We start from the raw sequence: 26320 nt of genomic DNA on the forward strand, positions 1-26320 counted from the left end.
TGACAAGAGCTAGAAGTACCCATAATCTTGGGTGTTATCCTAGGCTTCAGACCCAATTTAGCTTGGGTTTCTCTTGGGTTTGAAAGTCAGTTTTCTCATCTGTAAAATGAGGGATCTGAACTAGATGGATAATTCCTTGCTGTTCTAACATTCTATGATTTTGTTATTCTCTGCTTCTTCCAAACAGATAAATAAACAAGATAGGCAGAGACAGGAAGAAGAGGGATGGAGTATAACAATGCACATTTTAAAATATTATGTTTTATAAATGCACATATTTTTAATACCAGAGAATTCCATTCTGTATTACATTAAAAAAAAAAACAACCCACACCCACAACTGTTAGTTCATCAGACTAGGGAACTTCTAGGGAGGAACTTCATCTAATAATACAGCCCAGAACTTTTTCTACAACTTACAGTTTTGCAAAGCTGACCAAGGCATAACAGTAAAAAATATTATTAAAAACAACTAGCATTTATTAAGTGTCTGCTGTATGCCAGGCATGGTGCTAAGTGCTTTACAATTATTATTTCGGTTGATCCTCACAACAACTCTAGGAGATAGGTGTTATTACTATTCCCATTTGACAGATGAGGAAACTGAGGCAGACATTCAATTACATGCCCAGGGTCACACAAGCAGGTTAGTGTCTGAGGATAGATTTGAACTCATGTCTTCCTGACTCAGGGCCAAGACTTTATCCATGGCATCACCTAGCTGACTCATATCACTTAGCTTATAAGTATCAGAGGCAGAAATTAAACCCAGAGCTTGCCTGATGTCAAGCTTGCCTTGGTTCCAGTTCACATCTCCTTTAGTGTATGTGAATTGGAGTAGAGAGAAAGATAAGTATTGGGCAAAGAAAGAAGAATAATTAAGCTGAAGCAGCAGATTCCTACAAGCGTTGGCTGTTCCTGATCCATTTTACTCTAAAACAAATGGCATAATGTTTAAAGATTTTAAATGGCTATTTCTGCTGGTTACAATCACCACAAACAGCATTACTTACATAATACAATAATATACAAATAATATAAAGATATCAACTATAACTGTTGTGTCTCATTATCTGTGTATCCTCTTATGAGAGACAGCATGGTACACTGGAAGGGTGCTGAGTTAGGAGTCAGAGGACTTGGGTTCAAATCCTGGTACTTGTCAAGCCCCTTGACCTCTCTAGACCTGTTTCTTTAACAGTGAATGAGAGGTTGGATTAGATGACATCTAAGGTCCCTTCCAGCCCTAAATCTATGATGCTCTGATCCCACAGACTGTAAATGATTGAGGGCAAAGGTCTTGTCTAATCTAAATTGTGTCTCTCCTTCAGTACTTAGCAGAATGTTTGTTGAATTTCTTAGACTGAATTACCAATCAACACAAGATTCAAACACTGTATCTAGAATCTATGGACATGTAGTCAGTCTGAGAAGAACTGTCTTTATTCTGGGAGGCATTGGTAGATGCCTATGAAGCAATATTATATTTTTTTATTTTATGATTCAATTACACTGGAATGTCTTCCTATAAATTTCTACTTCAGTGTCTTATTGTGGTGTGGAGGTACTGACCCTGGGGTCTTTAAGGCTATACCACTACAAAACAGGTTCTTACATGTCCTACCAAGGTAAAAAGGTGAGTACTGCCCAGTGCCCCATTACAGTTCTATGATCCAAGGACCCATCTAGTGAAGTCAGAGAGATTCATCACCAAGTTATATTCAGGATGATTAATTTTTCAGTCATAGTTATCTCTCAAAGATTGTCTGCTAAGTTATTGGGTAGTTACAAGTCAAGCGTATACCTACGGCAATGAAATTTCAGGTTCTTTAATTACTGAATACCACTTAGCCCTGGGCAGCTAGGTAGCACAGTGAATAGAGTATCAGGCTCTGGCCTCAGACACTTACTAGTTATGTAACTCTGGGCAGGTCGCTTAACCCTGTTTGCCTCATCTATAAAATGAACTGGAAAAGGAAAGAGCAAACCACCCTGGTCTCTCTGTCAAGAAAACCTCAGATGGGGTCATGAAGAGGTAGACATGACTGAAAAAAAGACTGAAACCACCTACCCTATGCCCAATAAACTAGAGACTACTAAAAAATGCTCCCTAATGGACTGAAATGATAGATATGCTCCTATAGAGGCATATTTTCACATATTTATTCACATATATATTTATATATACACATACACACATATCATATATCTATATATCTGAGGATTAATAAAACACAGTCCTACTTAAGAAGTATCGCACTTAAGTGTGACTTTAAAAAATTCTTCAACTTAATTTTATCTATTCAGAGATACTTTCCAGTTATCTATTGTGACTGAATGTATTATTTCCATGAGGTTAATGACCATTTTCTACTCATAGTTATCTTTTTAAATTCAATACCATAAACCATTGCTGACATACTTGGTTTAGGGCTCTGAAGGCACCCACTGCATTAATCCAAGCTAAAACAGGTCCTTTGTTGTCTGTTGCTCCTCGTCCATAAAGCTTTCCTTTAAGTGAGAAAAAGGGGAGAAAAGGTTAGAATAGTTTTTTAAACTTCTGCCAAGTTTAAGAAGTTCAAAACAAATTTAACATGATGAATGATTTTGTTAATAGCACATTTTCATTCTGGCCTTGCAAAAATCTTGTTCTGAAATTGCAAAGTACATTTAATAAGCACAAATTTCATATTCACCTGACGGTTGACCAATTTAAGACAATATATATCTCAGTGACTTGGTAACAGGTTGACCCCTTGACCACTGTTTATTGGAAGAGATCTACATATTTGCCACTGAATGTCATGTAATCTGTCATTTTGAAAACTTGCAACTAGATGAAGAATGAATGAAAAATGTCCTAGTCTTTCTCAATGGTTTGTTACAATTTGTTTTTTTTCTTCCATCTTCATAAAATATGAGTTATTAGTTTGGTATTTTTAAACAGGAAAACATTTTCACCATCAATTGAAAAGTCCTCTTACTGGTAAGTTAATATATCCAGCAGTTAAAGAGCTCATGGTCTCTTTAGCAACTGAAAGAAAATCAGTAGTAGTAAACCAAATGATCTGATGAGGGGAGAGGATAGGCTGGAGGTGAAATAGCATTTGTATTCATTTTATTTGCTAAAATATCTAATAAAGGCAAAAGTCATCAATAAAATTTATTTTACATACGTGAAGGTATAAATAACAAGGATTAGATTCCTTTGGGGGGGTGGGGTGGAACCGCATCATTTTTTGTAAATTATGGGAAAAAGTCAAATATTTCTCTTTCTTTAATGAATTCTACAATTCAAGAGGCGGTGTGGCATAGAAGATAGAGACTTGGGCATGAATCCAGGAAGACCTGGGTCCTACCTCTGATACATACTGGCTGTGTGACCCTGAGCAAGTCACAAACTCTTCGGTATTTTATTGTTGTTGTTCAGTCATATCTAACTCTGTGACGCTATTTGTGGTTTTCTTGGCAAAGATACTGAAGTGGTTTGCCATTTCCCTCTCTAGCTCATTTTACAGATGAGAAAACTGAGGCAAACATGGTTAAGTGACTTGCCCAGGGTCACACAACTAGTAAGTGTCTCAGGCTGGATTTGAACTCAGGTCTTCCTGAGTTCAGCTCACTCTATCCACTGCACCACCTAGCTGCCCCTCAGGGCTCTAGTCAACTGTAAGACTGTAACTTGCTGAGAAGGTGCTGACCTGGATTAGTAGAGAGAGTTCTGTAAGCCGAGAGTTCCCTATAACAATGAAATCACAGGTCCAGGTCCTATTCCTATATAACTTAATATGAAACATCAATACAACCAATTAATCCTGCTTTGCAACTATTTGCATTTAAATAAATGAATTTCAATGCATACAATATCAACATTTTTCAGTTACTCCTTTTGCAGTTTCCACCAGGATTCATTCACTCTTGTCCATTTTTCTTGATCCCTTTTGTGGTTGTAGTAAGTTGTCTGTTTTTCTGGATCTGATTATTTTCAAAAGATCTTTGCACATTTCTTTATATTCCTTATATTTTTTAATGTGAATTTTATTATAACATTCTTTTACATGAGTGTAACAATTTATTTAACTATTCTTGTATTATTAAACGTTTAGGTTATTTTTTCTCCTTCCAGGATTTTTTTTTTTTTTTTTGTAATTTACAAATAACACTACTATAAAAATCTTTAATATAATAGCTTCTTTTCCTTTTTGACAATACTCTTAGGATATATCGTCTGAACACTAGGATTAATGAGTCAAAGGGTATATTTATTTTTGTTACTTTTACTATGTACTGCTAGAGTATCTTCTGAAAAGATTCTACTAGTTTCAAGTTCTTTCAACAATTAATGAGTGTACCAGTTTTTTTTAACAACCACACTAGGCCCTGAGTTTTGATGTTTTAATTATTTTTGCCAATTTGAGGTGTTATCTCAAAGTTGTTTTAATTTGTATTCCTTTTAATTATTAAAGTTGAGCATTTTTCCACTGATTATTAACAATTTATGTTTCTTCTTTTTAAAATTGCCCTTTTATAGCCTTTGACCATTTATTGGACCTATGAAAATTTTAATAGTTGCTTATATATTTTAGATATAAAGTTTTTATATGTCATATTAGCCATAAGTATTTTTCCAATCTGTTACTTTTATTTTTATTTGTATTATTTTTGTTGTACAGAAAATTTTTGTTTTAATGTAATCAAACACATTTATCTTATCCTAATAAGTCCCTCTGACATTTCCCCTTCACAATTTTGATAAATGCCCCTTTCTTCTATCTTTTTAATAGTTTCTCTTTGTATGCTTAAGTCTATTATCCAGCTAGAATTGAGTGTGGTATATACCATGAGATATGGGTCTAAATCCATTTTCACCAAACTGCTAAGCAATTTTTCCAAGTCCATTTATTAATAATGAACCATTTCATCAGTTTTCGTCTCCTGTAGGTTTATCGAACTTTAGTATTCTATGTATATTTCGTTAGATATCTGGTGTCTATAAACTGTTGTACTGATCTTTTTTTGTCTGGTTCTGGATAGTTTTGAGAACTGGTTTATATGTTTTAAAGTCTGGGAGTATATAAGTACCATTATTACCTTTTTTTTCTAGTCCTCCTTTTGATTTTGTTGCCTACTTGTTTTTCTATATACATTTAATTTTATTTTCATCTATTTCTATAAATAAGCACTTTGCTCTTTTGGTTGGTATGGTATTAAACTTGTAAGTGAATTTGGGGATTGTGGTCATCTTTACTATATTAATGTGACCCATTCTAAACACCAACCTCCAATTATTTAGGTATTCCTTTATTTCCAATATTGTAGCTTTATTGTTTTCCTTTTATAGGTCATGTATTTCTTTATTTTTCGTGCTGGCAAATAAAAATTCCAATGATTTTCCTGGGTTGATCTGGAATTCTGTGACATTGTTGAGTTCGTGTATTGCTATCATTAATTTTCTGATTCAGACAGTTGGATTTTCCACATAAACCAATGCTACCTGTAAATAATGATATTTTGAGTAATTCCTTTCCAATATTTTCTTTGTCTTATTGAAATGACTGGAATTTCCAAAAACATGTCAAATGAAAATCATGATAATGGGCATCCTTGTTTTGTACCTTTTTTGGCGAGAATGCTTCTGTTTTTTCATTGTATGTTATGTCAACTCTTGGCTTAAGGTAGATACTTTTACTATGTTGAGGAAAAATCCCTCCTTTTTTGTTTTTGTTTGTTGGCAGGGCAATTGGGGTTAAGTGACTTGCCCAAGGTCACACAGCTAGTACATGTATCAAGTGTCTGAGGTCAGATTTGAACTCAGGTCCTCTTGACTCCAGGGCTCTACTCACTGTACCACCTAGCTGCCCCAAATCCCTCTATTTTACATGTTTTATTATTTTTGTTATGAGCAAATGCTATTAATATAACTGTAAAAGGTTTTAAAGTGGTTTTGTTTACATGTTGCATTATGTGATAGTTTTTTTGATGATGAGCCAGGCTTATATGCTTTACATAAACCCTGTTTTGTCATGATGTATAATTTTAAAAATATATTGCTATATTTATGTTGATATTTTATTTGGCATTTCTGCACCTATATGCATTAGGGAAATTAGGTCATGATTTTTATTTTCTATTGTTATCTTTACCAGGTTTTTAGATCAACATCATATTTCCTTCATAAAAGGTATTGGGTAGTATCCCAGCATTCTCTGCATTTGTAAATAATGTAATCTATGAAGAATGATTCCTTCTTCTGGGGGTGGAGCCAAGATGGCGGCTGGAAAGCAGGGACTTACGTGAGCTCCCCACCATGTCCCTCCAAAAACCTATAAAAATGGCTCTGAACAAATTCTAGAACTGCAGAACCCACAGAATAGCAGAGGGAAGCAGGGATCCAGCCCAGGACAGCCTGGATGGTCACTGGATGAGGTCTATCGCACACGGAGTGGAGAGGAGCGGAGCTCAGCGTGGGAGGCAGCAGGACCAGCCAGACCAGGAGCCGGGCAGAACAGGCCCTAGCACCCTGAATCAGTGAGCTGTGGCAGTTACCAGACTTCTCAACCCACAAACACCAAAGACAACAGAGAAGGTTAGTGGGAAAAGCTGAGGTTCGGCCACTGCCCCAGGGGCAGCAGGGGAGGTGCAGCTACAGAACTATAGCTGCAGTTGCTTCTGGCCCCAGGCCCACCTGGTGGGAGGAATTAAGTGGCGGATCAGAGCAGGAGTGAAGAGCCTGCTGAAGATTTGCATCAGGTCCGAGTTGGTGGTTCTTGAGGAAGGAGGAGTGCTAGGGTGGCAGAGCTGGCTATATAGAAATAACTCTGGCAGTCATACCCCAACAAAAAACTCAAGGGTCAAGTAAGTTGGCTGCGAACATGGCCAGGCAGCAAAAACACACCCAGATTCAGTCTCAGACTTTGGAATCTTTCTTTGGTGACAAAGAAAACCAAAACATACAGCCTGAAGAAGTCAACAAAGTGCAAGAGCCTACACCAAAAGCGTCCAAGAAAAACATGAACTGGTCTCAGGCCATGGAAGACCTCAAAAAGCAGTTGGAAAAGCAAGTTAGAGAAGTAGAGGAAAAATTGGGACAAGAAATGAGAAGGATGCAAGAAAACCATGAAAAACAAGTCAATGACTTGCTAAAGGAGACCCAAAAAAATACTGAAAAAATATTGAAGAAAACAACACTTTAAAAAATAGACTAACTCAAATGGCAAAAGAGCTCCAAAAAGCCAATGAGAAGAAGAATGCCTTGAAAGGCAGAATTAGCCAAATAAAAAAGGAGGTCCAAAAGACCACTGAAGAAAATACTACCTTAAAAATGAGATTGGAGCAAGTGGAAGCTAGTGACTTGATGAGAAATCAAGATATTATAAAACAGAACCGAAGGAATGAAAAAATGGAAGACGATGTCAAATATCTCATTGGGAAAACCACTGACCTGGAAAATAGATCCAGGAGAGATAATTTAAAAATTATTGGACTACCTGAAAGCCATGATCAAAAAAAGAGCCTAGATGTCATCTTTCAAGAAATTATCAAGGAGAATTGCCCTGATATTCTAGAGCCAGAGGGTAAAATAGAAATTGAAAGAATCCACAGATTGCCTCCTCAAAAAGATCCCAAAAAGAAAACTCCTAGGAACATTGTCACCAAATTCCAGAGCTCCCAGGTCAAGGAGAAAATACTGGAAGTAGCCAGAAAGAAACAGTTTGAATATTGTGGAAAAACAATCAGGATAACACAGGTTCTGGCAGCTTCCACATTAAGGGACCAAAGGGCTTCGAATACGATATTCCAGAGGTCAATGGAGCTAGGATAAAAAACCAAGAATCACCTACCCAGCAAAACTGAGTATCATGCTCCAAGGCAAAATATGGATTTTCAAGAAAATAGAGGACTTTCAAGCTTTCTCAGTGAAAAGACCAGAGCTGAATACAAAATATGACTTTCAAACACAACAATCAAGAGAAGCATGAAAAGGTAAACAAGAAAGAGAAATCATAAGGGACTTACTAAAGTTGAACTGTTTTGTTTACATTCCTACATGGAAAGATGATGTGTATGATTCATGAGACCTCAATATCATAGTAGCTGAAAGGAATATGCATATATATATGTGTGTATACATATATATACATATGTGTGTCTATGTATGTATATATATAGGTATACACACACACACACACACACACACACAAAGGGCACAGGGTGAGTTGAATTTGAAGGGATGATATCTAAAAAAATAAAATCAATTTAAGGGATAAGAGAGGAATATATTGAGAGAGGGAGAAAGGGAGAGATAGAATGGGGTAAATTATCTTGCATAAAAGTGGCAAGAAAAAGCGGTTCTGTAGGAAGGGAAGAGGGGGCAGGTGAGGGGGAATGAGTAAATCTTGCTCTCATTGGATTTGACCTAAGGAGGGAATACCATACACACTCAATTAGGTATCTTACCCCACAGGAAAGAAGGAGGAAGAAGATAAAAAAGGGGGGATGATAGAAGGGAGGGCAGACGGGGGGAGGAGGTAATCAAAAACAAACACTTTTGAAAAGGGACAGGGTCAAGGGAGAAAATTCAATAATGGGGGATAGGTTAAGGAAGGAGCAAAACATAGTTAATCTGGGTTTTGCATAATGATACGCATGCGGCCTATGTTGAATTGCTTGCCTTCTTAGGGAGGGTGGGTGGGGAGGGAAGAGGGGAGAGAATTTGGAACTCAAAGTTTTAAATACAGACGTTCAAAAACAACAACAACAACAAAAAAGTTTTTGCATGCAACTCGGAAATAAGATACACAGGCAATGGGGCATAGAAATTTATCTTGCCCTACAAGAGAAGAAGGGAAAGGGGGATGGGAGGGGAGTGGGGTGACAGATGGGAGGGCTGACTGGGGAACGGGGCAACCAGAATATACACCATCTTGGAGTGGAAGGAGGGTAGAAATGGGGAAAAAATTTGTAATTCAAACTTTTGTGAAAATCAATGCTGAAAACTAAATATATTAAATAAATTTTAAAAATATAATGTAATCTATGTAATGTAGGGATTATTTGCTCTTGAAAAGTTTGAAAGAATTGGCCTGTAAATCATCTTGGCCATGTATTATTGTTTGTGGTATAATTCTTTGATGGGATCTTATTTCTTCCTCTGTCGTTGATTGATTTGGATAATTAAGTTTCTATTATGTCAATTTTGGCAATTCGTATTTTTGTAGATAATAATCTATTGCCTTTAAATTGTCCATTTTTTAGACTTTAGCTATGTGCTATGATCCATGATATAATACTAGCTTTTTGGTTGCTTTTTAAAAAATAGTCATGTTTAGAGTATGTGATTTTAAAGGACAGTCTTATTTTTGAATATTTTCCCCTATAATGTGGACTTATTTACTCTGCCTTATACCTTCCTCCAGCTGAAAAGGCAAAAAAACCCTTGCAACAAATATGCATAGTCAAGCACAACATATGGTTACATGGCCATGTTAAAAAATGTTTCTTTCTACATTTTGAGTTCATCTATTTTCTGTCCGGAGGTAAGTAGCATTCTTCATCATTGGCCCTCTGGACACAATCCTATTGCTTTAAAAATATTTTTGTATATTTTTGTGTGTCTTCAACATTTGTCCTATTTTTTTTAAACGTCTGATATTGCTCTAATTTGTATTTTAAAAGTATAATTTCTCTTTTCTTTTTCAATTCTTAGGGAATTTTTCCTTTGTCTTTGTAATTTTGTAGGTTAACAATAATATGCCCTAGGGAATTTTAATTAGGATTTCTTCAAGCGGGGATCCTCTGTATTGTTTATACTATCAGTGTTGCTCCCTCTTCTCCACTCTGGAAAGTTTTCTCTAATTAGGTTTTGGAATGTAGTAGCTATTTTTAAATTTTGGTATCTGTGAACCCAAATGGCTGACTTCTTTCACTTCTTACTTTTTCTTTTGGAACTGTTACTTGCTCCTGTTTTTTTCAGTTAGTTGCTTTTTCATCTCTTTTATATTATAGACTTGTTGTTTTTTTCTTTTACTTATTTATTTATCTTTTTTCTTTTTTTAAATTTATTTATTCATTTATTTCATTTATTCATTTATTTATTCATTTATTTCAGCATTGATTTTCACAAAAGTTTGAATTACAAATTTTTTCCCCATTTCTACCCTCCCCCCACTCCAAGATGGCGTATATTCTGGTTGCCCCATTCCCCAGTCAGCCCTCCCATCTGTCACCCCACTCCCCTCCCATCCCCCTTTCCCTTCTTCTCTTGTAGGGCAAGATAAATTTCTATGCCCCATTGCCTGTGTATCTTATTTCCGAGTTGCATGCAAAAACTTTGTTGTTGTTGTTGTTGTTTTTGAACGTCTGTATTTAAAACTTTGAGTTCCAAATTCTCTCCCCTCTTCCCTCCCCACCCACCCTCCCTAAGAAGGCAAGCAATTCAACACAGGCCACATGAGTATCATTAAGTAAAACCCTTCCACCATACTCATGTTGTGAAAGATTAACTATGTTTTGCTCCTTCCTTAACCTATCCCCCTTTATTGAATTTCTCCCTTGACCCTGTCCCTTTTCAAAAGTGTTTGTTTTTGATTACCTCCTCCCCCCGTCTGCCTTCCCTTCCATCATCCCCCCCTTTTTATCTTCTTCCTCCTTCTTTCCTGTGGGGTAAGATACCTAATTGAGTGTGTATGGTATTCCCTCCTCAGGTCATATCCAATGAGAGCAAGATTTACTCATTCCCCCTCACCTGCCCCCTCTTCCCTTCCTACAGAACCACTTTTTCTTGCCACTTTTATGGGAGATAATTTACCCCATTCTATCTCTCCCTTTCTCCCTCTCTCGATATATTCCTCTCTAATCCCTTAAATTGATTTTATTTTTTTAGATATCATTCCTTCATATTCAACTCACCCTGTGCCCTTTGCTTGTGTGTGTGTGTGTGTATACCTACATATATACATACATAGACACACACATGTGGAGCTAGGATTAAAACCAAGAATCACCTACCCAGCAAAACTAAGTATCATGCTCCAAGGCAAAATATGGATTTTCAAGAAAATAGAGGACTTTCAAGCTTTCTCAGTGAAAAGACCAGAGCTGAATAGAAAATTTGACTTTCAAACACAACAATCATATATATATGTGTAGGCTTGTTATTTTTGTTATTTATTGGTTCAAATAAGGCAAAAAGTCCAAGTTTTCTTCAGGCTTTGGACAAGCATAGAAAATAAGGAGGTCAGGGGATATCCCTCTTATCAAGTCTGATATTCTAGAAAGAAAGCCCGAGACAATACTCACTATTCTAGTAAGGTACCAGATGTCTTCCAGAGGCCTGGATCAATCTGGTTCTGGGACCCCACCTGGAAAAGGAACTAAAGACTTGGAGACTCTCCTCAGCTCAGGCTGAGTGTTGGGATTGGGAAATTAGAATGATGTCCTGGCTTCTGATGGTAGTGGTGATGGTAGTGGTGGTAGTGGTGGTGGTGGGTGTGTGTATGTGTGTGTGTGTGTGTGTGTGTGTGTGTGTGTGTGTGTGTATGTGTTGCTTTCTGGAGTCTGCAGGTGAGTAGCATCCATTGTGAGTGTGTGTTTAACTGATGCTGGTCAGTATGTGTTGCAGTAGAAGGAGAAGGAAAAGGCCTTAGCAATTCATGACTCGCATCTCAAAAAGCTGGAGAGATGATAGATTATAAATGGCTCCATTTGGCATGCCAAAGGAGGCTGCACATCAATAACTGGAGATGTAAGTTTCTGTACAGGCTCAAGAACTCCAGGACAGTAAGACATTGTGGCCTTACAAGCGGTAGTGGTAACAATAATATTTCTCTTCCTGAGGCAGCATGATGTAGTAAAAAGAGCATTGGAACTGCATTCAGGAGTGACCTGGATTTCAATCCAATCTCTGATACAATAGTTGTGTGACCTTGGGCAATTCACTCAACCTCTATCAGTCTGTTTCATCTTTAAATGGGAATAGTCATACATGCATTGATCTTGCACAGTCATTGTCAATGCCAACTGAGATAATGTATGTAAAGTGATTTGCAAAATTTAAACTGCTATATAAAAGGCTGCTACTACTCTACTACCCTAGTAATTTTTTACAAATTTGTTTTTGCATTCTTTTTCTCCTTTTTTTTTGTTGGAATATAGAGAAGGTTGGGGAATGTTTCTAATTCCTTGAGGTGGTTTAGGCACAGGTGGCTCCTGTTCTACCATCTTACATGAAGTCTCATCAAATATTTCTGAGATATTTCCAAGTAGATGATTTTGGGATAGTGACCAATGCACTGGAAAGAAGCCAGTAAGATAATGAGAGATTTTAATGATAATGTCAACAAAATTGAAGAATACTTTAAATTATATAAACAACTAATTAGCTTTAGAAGTATAATTATGCCAAAGAAACAAAAATGAACAAAGTACTAACCATCGACTTCTACCAGGGTGAAAGGGTCTGTATGCCACCCGTCCTCTTTTTTGGCAGGCTGGACATCCAAGTGACCATAAAAACACACTGTGGGTTTCTTCGGGTCATTACCAAGTTCAGCTAGAAGAATGGGAGGTATTGGAAGGTTCTGCCCATCAGATAGCTGCAGGAATACAAGTGAACACATTAAAACAAGTCTTGTCATATAGCTTGCCTTCTCAATGGGTGGAGAAAGGACAGAATTTGGAACACAAAATTTTTTCTTTCTAAATGCTAAAATAAATAAATAAATGAAGCATAATTATAAAAAGAAGGGAAAAATAGTATTAGTCTTCTGGAGAAGCTAGAAATGTAGGATTGGGAGCCTCATGTAATTTGATTCATTGTGTAGCCAATGATTATTTCTTTATATCTTGATTTTTCTATTTATTTTCTTTAATTTTAATATTAAGATGAGGTTTCTCTGTCCTACCCAGGCTAGTACCACACCTGATAAGAATAAGAGTTTTGTCCTATTCCATTTCTGACCTGGGCCAGTTCATCCTTCTTTAGTAAATCCAGGGCTTCCCCCCTTCTCCTATCTCCTCTCTTCCTGGTGTTGGAGGTTTACCATATTAATGCTGAATTTAGACAGACATTGGTTGGAATAGCTCATTGAAGCCCAAAGTTCCAAAGCTCAAGAGGGTCTGCCACCCTATGGTAGCTGGGATTACAGGAATATACCATTATGCTTGCCTAGTTTTTCTGTCTCTAAAATGTATATATATGACTGATTGTCTCCATGGAAAGTTATGGGAAAACCTTATTAAAAATAAATTGTTTTCCAGGAATCTGGAATAAAATTTTTACAGCAAGTTTCTCTGATAAAAGCCTCATTTGTCAAATATATAGAGAACTGAGTCAAATTTATAAGAATATGAGTCATATCCCAGTTGAAAAATGGTCAAAGGATAGGAACAGGCAATTTTCAGAAGACATCAAAGCTATCAATAGTCATCTGAAAAAATGTTCTAAATCACTATTGATTAGAGAAATGCAAATCAAAACAACTCTAAGGTACCACCTCATACCTATCAGATTAGCTAATATGACAGAAAAGAAAAATGATAAATGTTGGAGGGGATGTGGAAAAATTGGGAAACTAATGCATGATTGATGGAGTTGTGAACTGGTCCAACCATTCTGGAGAGCAATGTGAAACGAGGAACAAAGGGCTATGAAACTGTGCATACCCTTTGATCCAGCAATACCACTACTAGGTGTGTATCTCAAAGAGATAAAAGAAAAAAGTAAAAGATCTATTTGTACAAAAATATTTCTAGCAGTTCTTTTTGTGATGGCAAGGAATTGGAAATTGAGGAGACGCCCATCAATTGGGGAATGGCTAAACAAGTTGCGGTATATGATTGTGGTGGAATACTATTGTGCTAAGAAATGATGAGAAGGATGCTTTCAGAAAAATCTGAGATTTATATGGACTCACGCAAAATGAAGTGAGCAGAACCAGGAGAACATTGTACACAGTAGCGGCAGTATTTAAGGATGATCAACTGTGCATGACTTAGAACTCTTCTCAGTAATACAATCATCCAAGACAATTCCTGAGGACTTGTGATGAAAAATGCTACCCACCTCCAGAGAACAAACTAATGGAGTTTGAATGTAGATTGAAGCATACTTTTTTTAGTTTATTTTTCTTGTTTACTTTGTCTTTTTGTCTGTCTTTTCTTTTGCAACATATCTAATATGGAAATATATTTTGCATGACTGAATATGTATAATCTGTGTCAAATTGCTTGCTTTCTGGAGTGGCAAGGCAAGAGTGAAGGAGAGAATTTGGAACCCAAAAAATGTATAATTTATTTATTTATTTATTTATTTTTAGTTTTCAACATTCACTTCCATAAGATTTTGAGTTTTGAATTTTCTCTCCTACCCTTTCCTCCCCAAGGTGGCATGTAATCTGATATAGGCTGTACTTATGCATTCATATTAAACATATTTTTACATTAGTCATGATGTAAAGATGAATTAGAACTAATGGGAGGAATCACAAGAAAGAAGAAACAAAACAAAACAACAAAAGAAGAGGAGAGCTAATAGTATGCTTCCATTTGCATTCAGACTCCCAAGTTCCTTCTCTGGATGTGGACAGCATTTTCCATCATGAGTCTTTTGAAGTTGTCTCAGATCCTAGCATTGCTAAGAAGAGCCAAGTCTATCACGGTCAGTCATCGCACAATGTCACTATTATTGTGTACAATGTTCTGGTTCTGCTCATTTCACTCAGCATGAGTTCATACAACTTTTTCCAGGTTTTGGAACTCAAAAATTTTTTAAAATGAATATTAAAAAAATTTTACATTTAATTGAAAAAAATAAGAGAGAAAAAAATGTATATTATATAACTGACCCTTTTCATGAGAGGTTATGGAAAAACCTTATTAAAAATAATTTTTTTCAGGAAACTGGGGGAAAATTTTATAGCAAGTTTCTCTGATAAAGGACTGATTTCTTAAACAGATAGGCAATTGAGCTAAATTTATAAAAATAAGAGCCATTCCCCAATTGATAAATGGTCAAAGGACATGAACAAGCAGTTCAGAAAGAATCAAAGCTATTAATAGTCATCTGAAAAAAATGTTCTAAATCACTACTGATCAGTGAAATGCAAATCAATACAACTCTGAGATACCATCTCACACCTATCAGATTAGTTACCACAACAGAAAAGGAAAGTAACAAATGCTGGAGGGGCTGTGGAAAAGCAGGGACACTGATGTGCCGTTCATGGAGTTGTGAATTAATCCAACCATTCTGGAGAACAATTTAGAACTCTGCCCAAAGAGCTACAAAACTTTACATACCCTTTGACCCAGCAATACCACTACTAGATCTATATCTCAAAGGGATAAAAGAAAATGGAAGAGGACCAATTTGTACAAAAATATTTATAGCAGCTCTTTTTGTAGTGGCAAAGAATCAGAAATTGAGTCAATGCCCATGAACAGCTGAACCAGGTGTGGCATACGATTGTGATGGAATACTACTGTGCTATAAGAAATGACAAGGGGGATGCTTTCAGAAAAGCCTGGGAAGATTTATATGAATTCATGCAAAGTGAATTGAGCAGAATCAAGAGAATATTTTACACAGTAACAATGATATCATAAGGATGGTTAACTGTGAAAGGCTTAGCCACTCTGATCAATAAAATGATCCAAGACAAATCCAGAGGACTCATGATGAAAAATGCTATCCACCTCCAGAGAGAGAGAAGGGATGAAATCTGAATGTAGATTGAAGCATACTTTTTTTTCTCCTTAGGGTTTTTTTTTTGGTTGTGCTTTCTTTTGTAATATGGCTAATGTAGAAATATGTTTTGCATGACTTCACATATTTCATCAATATCAAAATACTTGCTTCTCAAGGGAGGGGGGGAAAGGCAGAAGGGAGGAAGAGAATTTGGAACTCAGAATTCTTAAAATGATTGTCAAATTTTTCTACATGTAATTAGGAAATATTTAATGAAATAAATAAAAATATTTAAAATTTTTAAATAAAAATGGTGTTTCCAACATACAAACAAGTAATACACTTGTTTATTCATTTCCTCCAATGAGTCTTTGAAGGTCCACTGCTCAGAGATCTGTAAGAATAGTTAATAATAGCTAATAGTGCTTACTAGATGCCAGGCAGTAGCTAAGCATTTTATAGTTATTATTTCAATTGAACCTTACAACAACCTTGGGAGATAGATGATATTATTGTCCCATTTTACAGATGAAGAAACTGAGGCAAACAGTGGCCAGGGTCACACATTTAGTGTCAGAGACTGGATTTGAACTCAGCTTCCTTACTCCAGGTCCAGTGCCACCTAACTTCTAATGATCAATTAATGTCCAGGACACTCTTGCTCAAACTGATCTCAAAACAAAGGTCTTGGAATCTAACAGTTAATATTGCCATTTATGATTGAAACTTTTAATTCCTCCAATGACATGAAGGGTTAAAATAGTATCTAGAATCTAGGGTAATTTACATGCATTTAAAGAACAATGACTTGAAGAGTAAGAATTCTAAGATTTCAGGGTAGGAATGAGACTGATAATATAGAGAATGATTATTTCTAAACTAATCTAAAGACTCCAATGACCCCCATTTTCTCTCATAAACTCTGATAATCCTTACATGGCTGAGTCACCCATAGATAATACATGAGTGCTACATGAGCATCCTCAGGATATGAAAAAAAAACACAGAGGGAGGTTTTCAGAATATTATGAGGCTCCTCCATGGAGGATTAAAGGAAAACCAAGAATAATTGTCACCTAGGATGAGAAAGTATGGAGGGGCTTGGCTGCTCTGTTCTTGGTGTGTCTCTTTAACAGATGATGTCCAATGAGAGAAAATGCTCTTAAGATGAAGCTTTGGGCCTTCTCTTCTCTGAGCCCATGTGGCCCCATGAAGTGGATCTGAGGTATTGGTCTCTATATTTGTTCTTTTCTGTTTTAGGCAAAGGGATTGGAACTTCTGATCTTACTAGTTTCAACAGGTCAGAAGTGTGAACTCATGCTAGGTTTTGCCACTAGTCCAGCATCTATGCCCCAAAGATCAAAGACTAGCCTTTGGAATTGACCTTCAGGGCCCAGCCCAGTGGTAATTGAAACAAGGGCATATCCAGCTGTCAAACGACACCTGGATAGAACTTGGTGGGACCAATGCTATGCAGAAACTGTTCTAAGAATAATTACTCTTCCCAGACAGTGAAGTGGTATAGAGGAGAGTGTGCCTCTGAAGTATTAGGGGCAAATGTTTCCAATTTTGTTCTTCTTACATCTTTGAAGTACATATTCCTTTGTAAAAGCTTTAAAAGAAAAAAGAATAGGGGATTATGATATTCTCTGGTGGAGAGACCATGAACCCTCATGAAATCATCATTTAAGTTAAGTATCGCATTCAGGGTTAGGTAAAATTTAACTTAATTTAATTTAATTATTTTTTTTAAATTAGTAGGAACAGTCTCTTTCCATTGGCTTAGTAGCTGGAAGAGTCTACAATTCTTTTTTTAAATTGTGATTGTTTTTTGACATTCTTTTTTGAGTTCCAAATTTTCTCTCTCCCCTTACCCTTTGATAAAGCAAGCAATATGATACCCATTATATATGTGAAGTCATACAATACATTTCCATATTAGCCATGTTGCAAAAAAAAAGGCAAGAAAAATCAAGTGGAAAAAATATAATTCAATCTGTACTCAGAATTCATCTTCTCTTTGGAGGTGGATAATATTTTTCATGATGAGTCCTGTGAAATTGTCATGGATTGTGTTGATCAGAGTAGCTAAGTCTTTCACAGTTGATCATCCTTACAATATTGTTGTTACTATGTACAGTGGTTTTCTGGTTCTGCTCACTTCATTTTGCGTCAGTTCATATAAGTCTTCCTAGGTTTTTCTGACACATCCCTTTTGTCATTTCTTATAGCATAATAGTATTCCATCAATAATCATATACCACAATTCATTTAACTATTCCCCAATTGATGGGCATCCCTTCAATTTCCAGTTCTTTGCCACCATAAAATGAGCTGCTATAAATATTTTAAAACAAATAGGTCCTTTTCCTTTTCCTTTTCCTTTGATCTCGTTGGGATACAGACCTGGTAGTGGTATTGCGGGGTCAAAAGGTAAGTGCAGTTTTATAATCCTTTGAGTGTAGTTCCAAATTGTTCTCCAGAATGATTGGACTAGTTCATAACTCCATGAACAATAGTGCATTAGTGCTCTCGCTTTTCCACATCCCCTCCAGCATTTGTCATTTGCCTTTTCATCTGGTAGGTGTGAGATGGTATTAGGAAGGATTTTAAATCCTTGCCTAGGATAAACTAAACTGCAATGGGGCAAATATAGTAAAGGAAAAATTTATCCTGTCATTGCTAAAGAGACACATCACTACATCTATTAGAAATTAGACAAAGGGCAGAGAATTTCAATGGTTAACAGAAGTAAAATAAGGCACATTACCTGTTGATATCCCATGTCTATTGAATCTACAGTGGCTCCTAAGTGTCGAAGCTTTTCTGCAGCTATATCCATCATTTTAAAGATTTCTTGTCTGAAGTGAGGCAGGGGTTGAACAGAATCACTTTCAATGGCCACCCATTCCTTAAGTGACTATGAGGAAAGTCAGTGATTTAGTTAGTGTAGAGAAAGGGGAAAGGCAAGGGGCAGCAATACCTAGAGAAATCTACTCCGTGAGTTTTCAGGAATATTTCAAGTCTGAACCCATCAAATTACCTTCTTTTCCCTTTGTCTAAAAGCAAGCAAACTATAATCATATGATAGAAGAGGAACTAACAAGCTACTAGTTATTCTTGGGGTTATCCAATGAGATAGACTATTGGTAAAAAAAAAAAAAGCTATAATGGCAAGGAAGTGGGACTTTTTGTTTTGCTCTTTTTTCTTTTGGAGTTTTAGTTCTTCTCAGCACTAAAGTAATCAAGTGCCTTTGATTGAGACTTGCCTTTGTTTGAATCAGGAGTCTTTGATTAATCAAGAGTCTATGATGACCTGCTTAAATCACAAGAGTTCGAGTCACATGGTTGTGATGCCCTCTGTGGGCTGACCTGGAAGAAGTGGATATATACTCTGAGGTTAGCATTTTGCTTTGGGGCTTTTGGGTTCATGTGACTTGGCCAGATGAGACTCTGGGTAGCCATTAAGGAGCCCCCTAGTTTTGAAAACCCAGATGTTGGTGCTTTTCTCTCTCTGGTAACTATGTATGTATTGCTATGGACAGACAGTTAGAAGCCCTGTCTGCTGATTTGTCTTATTTGCTCTGTTTATGTAATTTCTGTTTGTGTTTTCTCTGAAGTTCAGGATGTTGACTTTTTCCCCTGAACTAAGTGAATGATATATGTATGTTTAATTAAAGTGAGATTTTAAACCCCTTAAAGTTGCTTTCCTTAGAAAAGCAGATCAAAGAACCTATGCTCCCAGCCCTCCTGTGGGCTGGTATTGTGGGTCTTACACCTCCACAGCAGCTGCAAGCAGCATTAGTGTTACGAAAGCATTTAAAAGTTATTGCTATAAAATGTATAGTTTTTATTAAGAACTTCAGGAATACAGGGGCTTTCTAATAAGCATCTGTCCTTTTTTCGGTGAATATAATTTTTTCATGAGATCAAAAGATTAAGGGACCACCCTCACCTTCCTTTTTGTTAACATTATCAAGATTTAATCAGTTCTTTGTGGCCTCTGCAGTCATTATAGATTTGCCAGGGAAGAGTGAATCTTTGTTTCCTGTTAAGAATTCTTAAGGATTTTGGTGAGACTATCCAGCCTTCTCTTTTTTGGCATTTCCCAGCAAAGGGTTATGCAGCTTTTTTTCTCATCTTGATTATATTTGGCTACTGCTCACCCTTATGCTACCTTGGGGCATCATGGAATGTGGTATAACAGATTTGTTTAAAACAATAAGAACACTAAAGGGATTTTTAGGCATTTTTTTTATTTCTTTCATTAGTGTCTAATGTGGAAACTCCACATACACTAATAAAGATAGTCTGCCATTTAGAATTTTAGAGAGGTGTCAAGTATACTAAGAGGTTAAGTGACTTATCCAGTGGTCACATGGTCAATATCTGTTAAAGGCAGGACTTGAACCCAGGTGTTCCTGTTTCCAAGGATAGCCCTGTAACCACTAGGCCAGGCTGTCTTTCCTTCAGTTATGTATCCAGTTGTCTTGCATTGAAACTTCAGTGATTCTGAATTTCTGGTTTGGTATGCAATGGCCTATTAAACCTTTAGTCTTCTGCATTTTTTAACTGATATTTATGCTATGGCATTTTTTTCTAAATCTACATTTTTATTTAAATGATTTTCTCAGGGGAAAAAAAAAAGATTGGTCTTGGACTCCTGGTCTTAATATTCTGCATCTTATGTTACATTCATGTTCTTTCTGGATAAAATTGCTTGTGCTTTTGCTGACCCACTTCTAACAGAGTCCAATTGCTCACTGGTGGAACAAATTCTTTTTTATACATATACTTTCTTTGACCGGGAATTCAGAAGACAGAATTTTGTCCTGAATTTTTTGCAGCCTTTCTGATTTCCCTGTTTATTAACATCATTACTGTTACCAGGCTGTTACAAGAGTGGGTGTATTTTCAGCAGCAGAGAAAGATGTATTTGGACTTCATAACCCAACCTGGGACATTTTTCTTTTAATGCCATACTATTCAGTAAATCTCCATTAAAATTTCAAACAAACAGGTCTTGCTACTAGTTCAACTATCCAGTGTGAAAAGAAAAAATAAATTAAATCTTGGGTCACTTGACTGGACTTCAATACATATTTGTGACTTAGAGCAAAACATGGGGTGGCTCCGTTTTACAGATAAACAGCAATCCAGTGTCAAGGACAAGAATAGAAAACTAAAAACCAGGGAGACCTGCATTCTAGTTCTCCTTCAGACAGTTATTAGCTGTGTGATGCTGGGCAAGTTACTTAGGTGTCCCGAGATTTAGTTTTCTCATTTGGATGAGACTTCATCACAGGGTCCCAGATTTAGTGTTAGAAGGGACTTCAGAGATCATCAAGTGTAACCCTGTTGTTTTATAGAAAGAAACTTAGGCCCAGGAAGGAGAAATAGGTTGCTTGAGGTCACAATGACAGCAGAGCCATGTTTTGAACCCAGGTCCTCTGATTCCAAATGAATTCTCTCCAATGACACACTGCCTTTCAGAGAAAGGTGGCAAGGTGTCACTAACAATGCACCCTCTTCACCTGAAGGGTACAATCTTAAAATTATATATAGGCATTTATTCCTACCTGAATAAATTCATTTTGATGAAGATCGATGTACTGGAAGATATTCTCTAGCATTCTGGAGGAGGGAGGAGAGGAAGAGGAGAACAACCCTCCCTCAAGAAGGAGAAGCACTGTGAAGATGGAGGAAGCCTGCAAATTCAAGGGGAAAATGTCAGTTCAAAATAGAGTCAAGAACATTTACTCTTCATCCTTCACTTAATTAAAGCTCTTTCTTCTCCTAGCTAAAGAAACAATTGGGCTAAAATGCAAGGTCATAGAATTAGAAATGTGCTTTCATTCTTTTTCAAGAAGGGGATTTTTTTTTTCAGCCAAGGCAGTTCATGAAGACTCTACATGGAGGAGCAGGGAGTACTGCAAAGTGTTTGAGATGACAAGATGATGACAAGATCATAGTTCTGTAAGGAATAATGATGGCGGTGATGATAATAATAACAGTATTATAACAATAAATAGCTAGCATTTATATAGCACCTATGTGCCAGGTACAGTGCTAAGCATTTTACAAATATTGTTCCATTTAATCCTCATAACAGCCCTGAGCTATAATGTCCATTTTACAGAAATGCTACAGACAGAGATTAAGTGCCTTGCCCAAAGCTACAGAGTTTGTAAGTGTCTGAGGCCACATTTGAATGCCAGTTTCCCTGCTTCCAGGCCTGGCTCTCTACTCACTGCACCACCTAGCTGTCTTCAGAGGCCATCTAATTCTACATCCTCATTTTGCAGTTGAGGAAGCAGAGCCTTGGGGAGGTTAAATGATTTGCTCCAGGGCACACAGAATAAGCACCTAAAGTTAGGGTTTGGAGCCTGATCCTCAGATTGTAAAAGTGTTCTTTCCCTATACCATGAAGGGATCTTTGCAGAATAGGAGGATTCATTCAATCAGGATTTATTAATTACCTTTTAAGTTCGACGGGAGCACTAAAAAACAAGCTGCAGCCCTCATGAAGGTTTCATTCTGCTAGTTGTATTTTCTTACATTCTTCCTCAAGCATAGCATTTAGAATGCTCAGGTATGAAATTATGAATATTATCAAATTTGTGATGAGTAGGTAAAGCAAAAGCCAAAGTACAATCCTATAGGGAGGTTTTATCCCTTCTCTGTAGGTCCAACACACACACACACACACATACACATATACACATATAGTAAGTTGATGTTATTAATTACATATTTTAGAATCATAGGCTCATAGAAACTTGGAGTTGGGAGGAAGGAAGGAAGGAAATTACATAGTATGTTTGTGAGTCAGAAACAACCCAGTTTTCTTGAGCCTACTTCCTACATCTATCTATCTATTAATTTATATATCTATATCTATATTTTTTCTTTATTGGTTTATTTACTGAAGTGTAGGCCTATGATGGAAACTCCCTTTAAAGAAAATACCTCTATTAATACAAAGGGAAAATTTCTGTACCTTACTGTCTAAGAGAGTTGCCAGGGGGTCACACACAGCTGGTATGTATCAGAGACAGGACTTAAACCTGTGCTGTCCTAACTCCAATGCCAGCTCCCCTATTCATTAGGCAGTACACCCTCTTTCACCACGCTGACTGAATATACTATCATAATAATGATGTTCTCAATAATCTGTCATTTGGTCATATTGTTTTTCTAGCACTGGTGAAGTGTTTGACTTGATACTCTGACACATTCTCGTTTAGTCCCTTTTTGACCTATGGGATACCTTTTCGAAATGATAGGCTATCTAAGGGGCAATGTCTTTGATCACAGAACCAAGAAAAGCTGCTGCTCTGATTAAAGATTGCATGAATTGGTCTTAGCCAAAGGCTCCACAGACCACTAGACTCTAACCTTTTCCTTATCTGTGCATGTTTTCTCCCCCACTGCCTATCACAGTGCTCGGTGCACCATAATCACTTAATAAGTGCTTCTTGCTGCTGATAATAAACTCGTTCTTTTTAATATTTATATTTTGTAAGATACTCCTGATTTTGTCTCAGCCTTACAAACAGGACATAGAGCTTTATAGCTGGAAAGAGCCCTAGAGATCGCTAATCTGACTCACTCATTTTACAGATGAGGAACTGAGACCTGGACAGGGTAAATGAATTGCCTAAGGTCACACAAGTGGTAACTGGGGGTAGGTCTTCTGACACCAAGTTCAATCCTCTTTGTGTCTTTTTTTTTTATAGCACTGAGAGGCTTTCAAAGATTAGCCTTTGAGCAGTTAATGAATTTCCTTCTTTTCTTCTTGTTCTCACTCCCTGCCAAAGGTATCACATGTAAATGTCTCTGGTGAATAGAACAACAATTTAGTTTATTCATTAGTGTTAAGGATGATGGAGAAATTTATTCTCATTATTCTGAAAGTCTTATAGCACACTGCTTAAAAAACTCTGCCCTTATCAACTGAGCCAAAGAATCATGTGCCTAGATCATTTCTACAAGCAAAACAGAAAAAGGCTAATTACCATGGTAAGAAAGGGTTATGTGACTAGACACTTTGGTTTAATTTTCAGATATTTCAGATGAGTTTACACTTACATGCAGTTGAGTATGCAACTGCCACTCTGTTTCATTTGCAATATCAGGGCCAATGATGTGTTCTAAATGTGTCCTAAAATATTTTCACATGCATTAGATTGTAATGTTGGAAATCCAACTCTTAAGAATTGATATTAATGCAGAGAATTGCAGGCACTAAGGCAATTTGGGGGCAGGGGTAGGTGAGGTGGGGTGGAATGATCAGGGTCAGGGAAGCCTTGTAGACCCCTTAAATCACAAAAATTTAGGCAAGTAATAGCCTTATTCATATGCAAAGCTGGAGCTAAACAGAATTTTATGTCTGAGTTCATGGCCTGATTGATGTGACTGAGTCAGTGGGAAAGAGGAAACCTAACCATGACCATACCAACATGTTACTGTAAGGAGCTGGGATAAAGGAACCCAGAATACGTTTAGCCATAAAAGGACAAAGCTTTAGGGGGACAGGTTATCCAGTTTCCTGATATTCTCTGTCTTACCTCCTCAGCAGACATTGATTTTCCGGTGTGAATGCAGAAGAAACTGGATCCCTAGCAACCTCTCCCATGCTACACGTTACTCTCTGACCACAGGGAAGAGCAGATACTCTTTGCTTCTTACTCTCACTTCCAGGTTATACCTTTGCCATTATCACTTAGTATCCTCTCCTCCACTGAAGGTCAGTCATAGTCTTCATCATCCAGTCCCTGTCTCATTTCTCCCTCTCCAATGCAGCCTCCACAAAGCTGCCAAAATGACATTCCTAAAACAATGGTTCCCAACATGGGACATACAAGATGATCCATTGGGGCGCAGCAAGGAAATATTAGATTTATTTTGAAAAAGAAATTAAGCTTTACTAAGATTTAACATACAGACTGACTCTCATCCTCACTCAGCTGAGACACTGTTCATCTGGACTTTCATCTAAATGTGAAAAGAAACACTCCTCTCCCATATAATTTGGTATAATCCTTGTTTCTTCAAATTTTCAGCAACATTTTTATGCATCTCTCAACAATATATGCTAACAATAGAATGCATTTTAGGTTCCCCCCCACATTGTTCTCTATGAATTATTTCAGCAATTTTTAGGAAGAACAAGTGCTTCCCTAACGGTATGTAGGGTTTTTTGTCTTTTTCTATCAAGTAAGAAAAGGTTTCCAAACAGTTTTCGTTTTCCAAACATTTTCACTAAGTTGAGAGAAATTTTGTTAAGTACTGGATTGTCACTGCTGTCACCTTGTAATGGACCTGACAAGGAGCTAGGAATCCTGGGAGTGGAAGGGCCAGTCCTGCCTTTTTTTTTTTCCTCTATCCACTTGTGCTCATATCATTAATATTTTCAATCCCAGTTTTTTTGCCAGTATGTTTCTAAACCACTCATCCATTTTGTGAGGGTAGCTTAGGTATAACTAGATAATAGAATCCATAAATTCACTTACCCAGTGCATGAAAAAATCTAGTTTTTAAATGTTGAAAGAGAATGAATGGAATGTGAGAGCTCCATTGTCAATAATCACAGTGTGGTACTTTTAAAAGTGAAAAATTCTACTTTTCTATCCCTGGAAAATGATGCCCAGGGGTGGTTGTCATAACCTGAAATAACTGCCTCATTTCTGTGTTATTGCTTTGGATAAAAAAGGCAGATTAGTGTAGTGGGAAGAGTATTTGATTGGGAATGAGGACAGCTAGTGTTTAAATCCTCTCTGCCACTTTTGTCTATGTGATCACCATCAATAATAATAGCTGACATTTTGTTATTTGGTGATTTAAATATATTATCTTAGTTGATGCTCACAATAACCACTTCAGGTAGACATCAAATTCAGTGCTTTTACCTCCACTGTTGCCAAAATAATCAAAATATTACATGCGTTTATTAAGCACCCACTTACTATATGCCGGGCATTGTACAAATCCCCAAGGTTACCAAAAACAGTAGTCCCTTCTTTCAAAGACCTCCCACTCTAATGGGGGGAGACAACATGCAAACAACTAGGTACAAATAAGATCTATACAGGATAAATTGGAGATAATCTCAGAGGAAAGGAATCAGCATTAAGAAGGATCAGGGAACACTTCTTACAGAGGATGGAACTTTAGTTGAGTCTTGAAGGAAGTCAAGGAAGCCAGAAGGCAGAAATGAGAAGGGAGACAGTTTCAGGTATTAGGGACAGCCAATGAAAATGCAAGGAAGTTGGGAGACAGAGTGTCTTGTGAGGGAGCAGCAAGAAAGCCAGTGTTACTGGACTATAGAGTTTGTGGAGGGAAGCAGGGTTTAAGAAGAATGGGAAGGTAGGAGGGGGCTAAGTTTTGAAGGGTTTGAAAATGCTTTAAAATATTTTGTTATTTTATCCTAATAGGGAGTCATTTGATTTTTTGAATAGAGAGGTGATACAGTCAAACCTGAGGTGGAGTGGGGAGAGAATTGAGGCAAAGGAGACCAAACAGAAGGCTACTGCAGCAGTCCAGTGATGACAGTGTGAGGTGATGACAGTCTTCTCTAGACTGGAGGCAGTGTAAGAGGAGAGAAAGAAGTATATACAAGGGATGAGAGATATT

General features: G+C 37.0%; 1 protein-coding gene across 1 annotated transcript in view; it reads right to left on the reverse strand.

Annotated features, from left to right (window-relative positions):
* The window catches only part of CNDP1 (carnosine dipeptidase 1), a 91297-nt gene that overhangs the window by 24185 nt on the left and 40792 nt on the right, over positions 1–26320 (reverse strand). Inside the window, exons 2-6 of the mRNA XM_036742970.1 lie at positions 23777–23849; positions 21265–21393; positions 18456–18605; positions 12431–12593; positions 2423–2511 (exon numbers count right to left, since the gene is read on the reverse strand). Coding sequence (XP_036598865.1) covers positions 2423–2511; positions 12431–12593; positions 18456–18605; positions 21265–21393; positions 23777–23849 — 604 coding nt within the window. The remainder of the gene's footprint in view (positions 1–2422; positions 2512–12430; positions 12594–18455; positions 18606–21264; positions 21394–23776; positions 23850–26320) is intronic.

The sequence above is a fragment of the Trichosurus vulpecula genome, chromosome 1, assembly GCF_011100635.1.
Source record: "Trichosurus vulpecula isolate mTriVul1 chromosome 1, mTriVul1.pri, whole genome shotgun sequence".
In the NCBI taxonomy this organism is placed as follows: Eukaryota; Metazoa; Chordata; class Mammalia; order Diprotodontia; family Phalangeridae; genus Trichosurus; species Trichosurus vulpecula.